Below are 9,719 nucleotides of genomic sequence, written 5' to 3'. Positions count from 1 at the left end.
TTCTGGTTTACTGAGTATGTCATGTACAATTATAATGAAAATACTTGGTTCAGGGTTTCCAACCTCACCTACACACCATGTTCAACAGTTTTCTTCTGTACTTCTTTGTCTTTCACTTCTTTGGAATGCATAAAACCTAATATATATATATATATATAGGGTTAGAGTTATAGATATGTAGGGGAAGAGTTATAGAGAGTATAGAGTTATAGACATGTAGAGTTAGCATTGTAGATGTGTAGTTTTAGAGTTGTAGATATATAGGGTTAGAGTTATAGATATGTCGGGTTAGGATTATAGAGAGGATAGAATTATAGATATGTAGGGTTAGGGTTACAGACATGTATGTTTAGAGTTGTAGATACAGTTGAAGTCGGAAGTTTACCTACACTTAGGTTGGAGTCATTAAAACTTGTTTTTCAACCACTCCACAAATATCTTGTTAACAAACTATAGTTTTGGCAAGTCGGTTAGGACATCTACTTTGTGCATGACACAAGTCATTTTCCCAACAATTGTTTACAGACAGATTATTTCACTTATTTCACTGTATCACAATTCCAGTTGGTCAGAAGTTTACATACACTAAGTTGACTGTGCCTTTAAAAAGCTTGGAAAATTCCAGAAAATGATAGCATGGCTTTAGAAGCTTCTGATTGGCTAATTGACATGATTTGAGCCAATTGAAGGTGTACCTGTGGATGTATTTCAAGGCCTATCTTCAAACGCAGTGCTTTTTGCTTGACATCATGGGATCAGCCAAGACATCAGAAAAACAATTGTAGACCTCCACAAGTCTGGTTCATCCTTGGGAGCAATTTCCAAACACCTGAAGGAACCACGTTCATCTGTACAAACAATAGTATAAACACCAAGTGACCACGCAGCCGTCATACCGCTCAGGAAGGAGACGCGTTCTGTCTCCTAGAGAGGAATAAACTTTGGTGCAAAAAGTGCAAATCAATCCCAGAACAACAGCAAATGACCTTGTGAAGATGCTGGAGGAAACAGGTACAAAAGTATCTATGTCCACAGTAAAACGAGTCCTATATCAACATAACCTGAAAGGCCGCTCAGCAAGGAAGAAGCCACTGCTCCAAAACAGCCATAAAAAAGCCAGACTACGGTTTGCAACTGCACATGGGGACAAAGATCGTACTTTTTGGAGAAATATCCTCTGGTCTGATGAAACAAAAATAGAACTGTTTGGCCATAATGACCATTGTTATATTTGGAGGAAAAGGGGGAGGCCTGCTACCCGAAGAACACCATCCCAACCGTGAAGCACGGGGGTGGCAGCATCATGTTGTGGGGGTGTTTTGCTGCAGGAGGGACTGGTGCACTTCACAAAATAAATGCATCATGAGGAAAGAAAAATTATGTGGATATATTGAAGCAACATCTCAAGACATCAGTCAGAAAGTTAAAGCTTGGTAACAAATGGGTCTTCCAAATGGACAATGACTCCAAGCATTCTTCCAAAGTTGTGGCAAAATGGACAACAAAGTCAAGGTATTGGAGTGGCCATCACAAAGCCCTGACCTCAATCCCAGAGAACATTTGTGGGCAGAACTGAAAATGCATGGGCGAGCAAGGAGGCCTACAAACCTGACTCACTTACACCAGCTCTGTCAGGAGAAAGGGGCCAAAATTCACCCAACTTATTGTGGGAAGCTTGTGGAAGGCTACCTGAAACGTTTGACCCAAATTAAACAATTCAAAGGCAATGCTACCAAATACTAATTGAGTGTATGTAAACTTCTGACCCACTGGGAATGTGATGAAAGAAATAAAAGCTGAAATAAATCATTCTCTCTACTATTATTCTGACATTTCACATTCTTAAAATAAAGTGGTGATCTTAACTGACCTAAAACAGGGAATTTTTACAAGTATTAAATATCAGGAATTGTGAAAAACAGAGTTTAAATGTATTTGGCTAAACTTCCGACGTCAACTGAACACCTATGCTATCACTCTTCTAAAGCTCTTCTATACCTATTTAACTTCCCTTTAGGGTTATAGTTATAGATTTGTAGGGTTAGACTTATAGACAAGATAAGGCTATAGAAATATAGGGTTATAGATATGTAGGGTTAGATTTATCGAGCGGTTAGAGTTATAGATATGTAGGTTAGAGTTAAAGACATGTAGGGTTAGAGTTATAGATATGTAGGGTTAGAGTTATAGAGAGGAAAGAGTTATAGATATAGGGTTAGAGTTATAGATATGTAAGGTTAGAGTTATAGATATGTAGGGTTAGAGTTATAGAGAGGACAGAGTTATAGATATGTAGGGTTAGAGTTATAGATATGTAGGGTTAGAGTTATAGGTATGTAGGGTTAGAGTTATAGAGAGGACATAGTTATAGATATGTAGGGTTAGAGTTTTAGAGAGGATAGATATATAGATATGTAGGGTTAGAGTTATAGATATGTAGGGTTATAGTTATAGAGAGGACAGAGTTATAGATATTTAGGGTTAGAGTTTTAGAGAGGATAGAGATATAGATATGTAGGTTTAGAGTTATAGATATGTAGGGTTAGAGTTATATATATGTAGGGTTATAGTTATAGATATGTAGGGTTAGAGTTATAGAGAGGAAAGAGTTATAGATATAGGGTTAGAGTTATAGATATGTAAGGTTAGAGATATAGATATGTAGGGTTAGAGTTATAGAGAGGACATAGTTATAGATATGTAGGGTTAGAGTTTTAGAGAGGATAGATATATAGATATGTAGGGTTAGAGTTATAGATATGTAGGGTTAGAGTTATAGATATGTAGGGTTAGAGTTATAGATATGTAGGGTTAGAGTTATAGAGAGGACAGAGTTGTAGATATGTATGGTTAGAGTTATAGATATGTAGGGTTAGAGTTATAGATATGTAAGGTTAGAGTTATAGAGAGGATAGAGTTATAGATATGTAGGGTTAGATTTATAGATATGTAGGGTTAGAGTTTTAGAGACGATAGAGATATAGATATATAGGCTTAGAGTTATAAATATCTAGGGTTAGAGTTATAGAGAGGACAGAGTTATAGATATGTAGGGTTAGAGATTTCGAGAGGATAGAGATATAGATATGTCGGGTTAGAGTTATAGATATGTAGGGTTAGAGTTATAGATATGTAGGGTTAGAGTTAGAGTTATAGATTGGGGGGGGGTGGAGGGTCTTGGAGGTGAGGTCTGGGGATATTATTTTTGGAAGACGGCTGCTTCCTCTTCTGTCTGCTCCTTTTGTCTCACTGTTCACCCTACAGCCTCCAGTGTTTCTTAAAGGGATGAGCACAGTGTGTATTAAAGGGATGCCCACAGTGTGTATTAAAGGGATGAGCACAGTGTGTGTTAAAGAGATGAGCACAGTGTGTATTAAAGGGATGAGCAGTGTGTATTAAAGGGATGAGCACAGTGTGTGTTAAAGAGATGAGCACAGTGTGTATTAAAGGGATGACCACAGTGTGTGTTAAAGGGATGAGCACTGTGTGTATTAAAGGGATGACCACAGTGTGTATTAAAGGGATGAGCAGTGTGTATTAAAGGGATGAGCACAGTGTGTGTTAAAGGGATGAGCACAGTGTGTATTAAAGGGATGAGCACAGTGTGTGTTAAAGGGATGAGCACAGTGTGTATTAAAGGGATGACCACAGTGTGTATTAAAGGGATGAGCAGTGTGTATTAAAGGGATGACCACAGTGTGTATTAAAGGGATGAGCACAGTGTGTATTAAAGGGATGACCACAGTGTGTTAAAGGGATGAGCACAGTGTCTTAAAGGTGGTGTGCAGTAGAACAATACACTCTTAGAAATAAGGGTACGTATTGTTCCCTGGGGTCAAAAAAATATCAGAATAGAGGTACACATAATGGTCTCACATTTTGCTACCTTTTAGGGTACATGTGCAGATAAAGAGTATAATGGTATATTTTAAAGGTACATGTGCAGATAAAGAGTATAATGGTATATTTTCAGGAACATGTGCAGATAAAAAGTATAATTGCACCTTAAGGGTACAAGTGCAGAAAAAATACTAAAATCCTGTTTTCACTTTGTCATTATGGGGTATTGTGATGTCATTAGGGGGTATTGTGATGTCATTATGGGGTATTGTGATGTCATTATGGGGTATTGTGATGTCATTATGGGGTATTGTGATGTCATTATGGGGTATTGTGTGTAGATTGATTAGGAAAACTTGAACTTCATCCATTTTAGAATAATGCTGCAATGTAACAAAATGTGGAACGAGTCAAGGGGCCTGAATACTTTCCCAATGCACTGTGCATTTCTGTTACCCAGGGTACGAACATATTTTGGGTACCCTCAATACCCACTATAAGGTACAATGACACCCTAAAAGGAAAAAAGCATGCATTTGTACCTGTGGAGAAAGGTACTCTCTGAGGTATGAACTGGGATACAATTGTGTACCTATAACCAAAAGTACAAAGGAGGACCTCAGTAACAACCAGTTGTACCCCTTTAGGAACACAGCTAAACCTTTATTTCTGAGTGTACTTCACTTCAGATTCTCCTTCTACATAGTATTATCTTTGTTTGTCCTTCCTCTCCTCCTTTTCACTCCTCTGCTTTTCGTCTCATTTTTCCCATTCTCTATCTCTCCATCTCTTGGTTCCTTTTTATTTCTCTCCATCTCTCTCATTCCCTCGCTTTCGCTCCGTCTCTCTTTATGCGAGAGCCTCCTTCTTGGGTCGGGGTTTGTTTCCCAGGAGAGCGTCCATCTCTGCTACGGTCTGAGGGGAAAGCTGGGAGAGGACCTGAAGGAGACCAGGGTGGATGGGGGAACGGGGAAGAGAGAGCAGAGGGAAGGAGAGAGTGTGGATGAGGTGATCTTCATAAATAATAACATCAGATTACTCTACTGGACTATACATCACATCTATACATCTATACATCACATCTATACATCTATAGATCATATCTATACATCACATCTATACATCACATCTATACATCACATCTACACATCTATACATCACATCTATACATCACAACTATACATCACATCTATACATCACATCTATACATCTATAGATCATATCTATACATCACATCTATACATCTATACATCACATCTATACATCACATCTATACATCACAACTATACATCACATCTATACATCACATCTATACATCTATAGATCATATCTATACATCACATCTACACATCTATAGATCATATCTATACATCACATCTATACATCTATACATCACATCTATACATCACATCTATACATCACATCTATACATCACATCTATACATCACATCTATACACCACATCTATACATCACATCTATACATCACATCTATACACCACATCTATACACCACATCTATACATCACATCTATACATCACATCTATACATCTATACATCACATCTATACACCACATCTATACATCTATATATCACATCTATACATCACATCTATACATCACATCTATACATCACATCTATACACCACATCTATACATCACATCTATACATCACATCTATACATCTATACATCACATCTATACATCACATCTATACATCACATCTATACATCTATACATCACATCTATACACCACATCTATACATCACATTATATCAGTAATACTGGACTATACATCACATCTATACATTTATACATCTCATCTATACATCACATCTATACATCTATACATCACATCTATACATCACATGTGTCCATCACATTATATCAGTGATACTGGGTTATACATACCAGATCGTCAAGTCTTGGACCAAAAGGCTCCTTAACAGCTTCTATCCCCAAGCCATAAGACTGCTGAACAATTAATCAAATGGCCTCTGGACTATTTACATTGATCCCCCCCCCCCCCTTTTTTTGACACTGCTGCTACTCTCTGTTTATTACCTATGCATGGACACTTTTTCCTACCTGCATGTACAAAATAACTTGACTAACCTGTACCCCCGCACATTGACAGGTACCGGTACCCCCTGTATATAGCCTCCACATTGACAGGTACCGGTACCCCCTGTATATAGCCTCCACATTGACAGGTACCGGTACCCCCTGTATATAGCCTCCACATTGACAGGTACCGGTACCCCCTGTATATAGCCTCCACATTGACAGGTACCCCCTGTATATAGCCTCAACATTGACAGGTACCCCCTGTATATAGTCTCCACATTGACAGGTACCCCCTGTATATAGCCTCCACATTGACAGGTACCGGTACCCCCTGTATATAGCCTCCACATTGACAGGTACCGGTACCCCCTGTATATAGCCTCCACATTGACAGGTATCGGTACCCCCTGTATATAGCCTCCACATTGACAGGTACCGGTACCCCCTGTATATAGCCTCCACATTGACAGGTACCGGTACCCCCTGTATATATCCTCCACATTGACTCTGTACCGTAATACCCTGTATATAGCCTCCACATTGACAGGTACCGGTACCCCCTGTATATAGCCTCCACATTGACTCTGTACCGGTACCCCCTGTATATAGCCTCCACATTGACAGGTACCGGTACCCCCTGTATATAGCCTCCACATTGACAGGTACCGGTACCCCCTGTATATAGCCTCCACATTGACAGGTACCGGTACCCCCTGTATATAGCCTCCACATTGACAGGTACCGGTACCCCCTGTATATAGCCTCCACATTGACAGGTACCGGTACCCCCTGTATATAGCCTCCACATTGACAGGTACCGGTACCCCCTGTATATAGCCTCCACATTGACAGGTACCGGTACCCCCTGTATATAGCCTCCACATTGACAGGTACCGGTACCCCCTGTATATAGCCTCCACATTGACAGGTACCGGTACCCCCTGTATATAGCCTCCACATTGACAGGTACCGGTACCCCCTGTATATAGCCTCCACATTGACAGGTACCGGTACCCCCTGTATATAGCCTCCACATTGACAGGTACCCCCTGTATATAGCCTCCACATTGACAGGTACCCCCTGTATATAGTCTCCACATTGACAGGTACCCCCTGTATATAGCCTCCACATTGACAGGTACCGGTACCCCCTGTATATAGCCTCCACATTGACAGGTACCGGTACCCCCTGTATATAGCCTCCACATTGACAGGTACCGGTACCCCCTGTATATAGTCTCCACATTGACAGGTACCGGTACCCCCTGTATATAGCCTCCACATTGACAGGTACCGGTACCCCCTGTATATAGCCTCCACATTGACTCTGTACCGTAATACCCTGTATATAGCCTCCACATTGACAGGTACCGGTACCCCCTGTATATAGCCTCCACATTGACAGGTACCGGTACCCCCTGTATATAGCCTCCACATTGACTCTGTACCGGTACACCCTGTATATAGCCTCCACATTGACAGGTACCGGTACCCCCTGTATATAGCCTCCACATTGACTTGGTACCGGTACCCCCTGTATATAGCCTCCACATTGACTCTGTACCGGTACACCCTGTATATAGCCTCCACATTGACTCTGTACCGGTACACCCTGTATATAGCCTCCACATTGACTCTGTACCGTAACACCCTGTATAAAGCCTCCACATTGACTCTGTACCGTAACACCCTGTATAAAGCCTCCACATTGACTCTGTACCGGTACACCCTGTATATAGCCTCCACATTGACTCTGTACCGTAACACCCTGTATATAGCCTCCACATTGACAGGTACCGGTACCCCCTGTATATAGCCTCCACATTGACAGGTACCGGTACCCCCTGTATATAGCCTCCACATTGACAGGTACCGGTACCCCCTGTATATAGCCTCCACATTGACAGGTACCGGTACCCCCTGTATATAGCCTCCACATTGACAGGTACCGGTACCCCCTGTATATAGCCTCCACATTGACAGGTACCGGTACCCCCTGTATATAGCCTCCACATTGACAGGTACCGGTACCCCCTGTATATAGCCTCCACATTGACAGGTACCGGTACCCCCTGTATATAGCCTCCACATTGACAGGTACCGGTACCCCCTGTATATAGCCTCCACATTGACAGGTACCGGTACCCCTGTATATAGCCTCCACATTGACAGGTACCGGTACCCCCTGTATATAGCCTCCACATTGACAGGTACCGGTACCCCCTGTATATAGCCTCCACATTGACAGGTACCGGTACCCCCTGTATATAGCCTCCACATTGACAGGTACCGGTACCCCTGTATATAGCCTCCACATTGACAGGTACCGGTACCCCCTGTATATAGCCTCCACATTGACAGGTACCGGTACCCCCTGTATATAGCCTCCACATTGACAGGTACCGGTACCCCCTGTATATAGCCTCCACATTGACAGGTACCGGTACCCCCTGTATATAGCCTCCACATTGACAGGTACCGGTACCCCCTGTATATAGCCTCCACATTGACAGGTACCGGTACCCCCTGTATATAGCCTCCACATTGACTCTGTACCGGTACCCCCTGTATATAGCCTCCACATTGACTCTGTACCGGTACCCCCTGTATATAGCCTCCACATTGACTCTGTACCAGTACCCCCTGTATATAGCCTCCACATTGACAGGTACCGGTACCCCCTGTATATAGCCTCCACATTGACTCTGTACCAGTACCCCCTGTATATAGCCTCCACATTGACAGGTACCGGTACCCCCTGTATATAGCCTCCACATTGACTCTGTACCGGTACCCCCTGTATATAGCCTCCACATTGACTCTGTACCAGTACCCCCTGTATATAGCCTCCACATTGACAGGTACCGGTACCCCCTGTATATAGCCTCCACATTGACTCTGTACCAGTACCCCCTGTATATAGCCTCCACATTGACAGGTACCGGTACCCCCTGTATATAGCCTCCACATTGACAGGTACCGGTACCCCCTGTATATAGCCTCCACATTGACTCTGTACCAGTACCCCCTGTATATAGCCTCCACATTGACAGGTACCGGTACCCCCTGTATACAGCCTCCACATTGACAGGTACCGGTACCCCCTGTATATAGCCTCCACATTGACAGGTACCGGTACCCCCTGTATATAGCCTCCACATTGACAGGTACCGGTACCCCCTGTATATAGCCTCCACATTGACAGGTACCGGTACCCCCTGTATATAGCCTCCACATTGACAGGTACCGGTACCCCCTGTATATAGCCTGGCTATTTTTGTTTTATTGTGTTGCTTGTTAATTGTTTAGTCAGTAAATCTTTTCTAACTCTATTTCTTGAACTGCAGTGTTGTTTAAGGGCTTGTGAATAAGCATTTCACGGTAAGGTCTACACCTGTTGTTTTGATTTGAGTGGTGTGTGTTACCCTGATACAGCCGAGGTTCTCTTGCAGCTGGTCTGTGTTGGTGATCCCCAGGAGAACACAGCTGACCCTCTCACTACGCAGACACCAGGCTGGGGAGTGAGAGACAGACAGACAGACAGACAGACAGACAGACAGACAGACAGACAGACAGAGACACAGACAGAAAGACAGACAGACAGACAGACAGACAGACAGACAGACAGACAGACATACAGACAGAAAAACAGCACGAAAGGGAGAGAGACAGACAGAGAGAAGAATAGAGAGAAAGACAGACAGACGGAAAGAAAGTGAGAAACACACACACACACGCACAGACAGACAGACAGACAGACAGACAGACAGACAGACAGACAGACAGACAGACAGACAGACAGAGATTGAGACAGC

The 9,719-nt window shown here is 42.6% G+C and overlaps 1 protein-coding gene across 1 annotated transcript in view; it reads right to left on the bottom strand.

The window, feature by feature from the left end:
* Positions 1-4,672: 4,672 nt before the first annotated feature.
* The window catches only part of LOC139379529 (voltage-gated potassium channel subunit beta-3-like), a 64,901-nt gene continuing 59,854 nt past the window's right edge, over positions 4,673-9,719 (bottom strand). The window contains exons 13-14 of the mRNA XM_071122347.1: positions 9,330-9,418; positions 4,673-4,779 (exon numbers count right to left, since the gene is read on the bottom strand). Of these exons, the coding sequence (XP_070978448.1) occupies positions 4,690-4,779; positions 9,330-9,418 (179 nt within the window). The 3' untranslated portion in view covers positions 4,673-4,689. The remainder of the gene's footprint in view (positions 4,780-9,329; positions 9,419-9,719) is intronic.

The sequence above is a fragment of the Oncorhynchus clarkii genome, chromosome 21 (genome assembly GCF_045791955.1).
Source record: "Oncorhynchus clarkii lewisi isolate Uvic-CL-2024 chromosome 21, UVic_Ocla_1.0, whole genome shotgun sequence".
NCBI classification, from domain to species: Eukaryota; Metazoa; Chordata; class Actinopteri; order Salmoniformes; family Salmonidae; genus Oncorhynchus; species Oncorhynchus clarkii.
The sequence above is the reverse complement of the archived record's forward strand: the minus strand, read 5'-3'. Positions and strand labels throughout refer to the sequence as shown.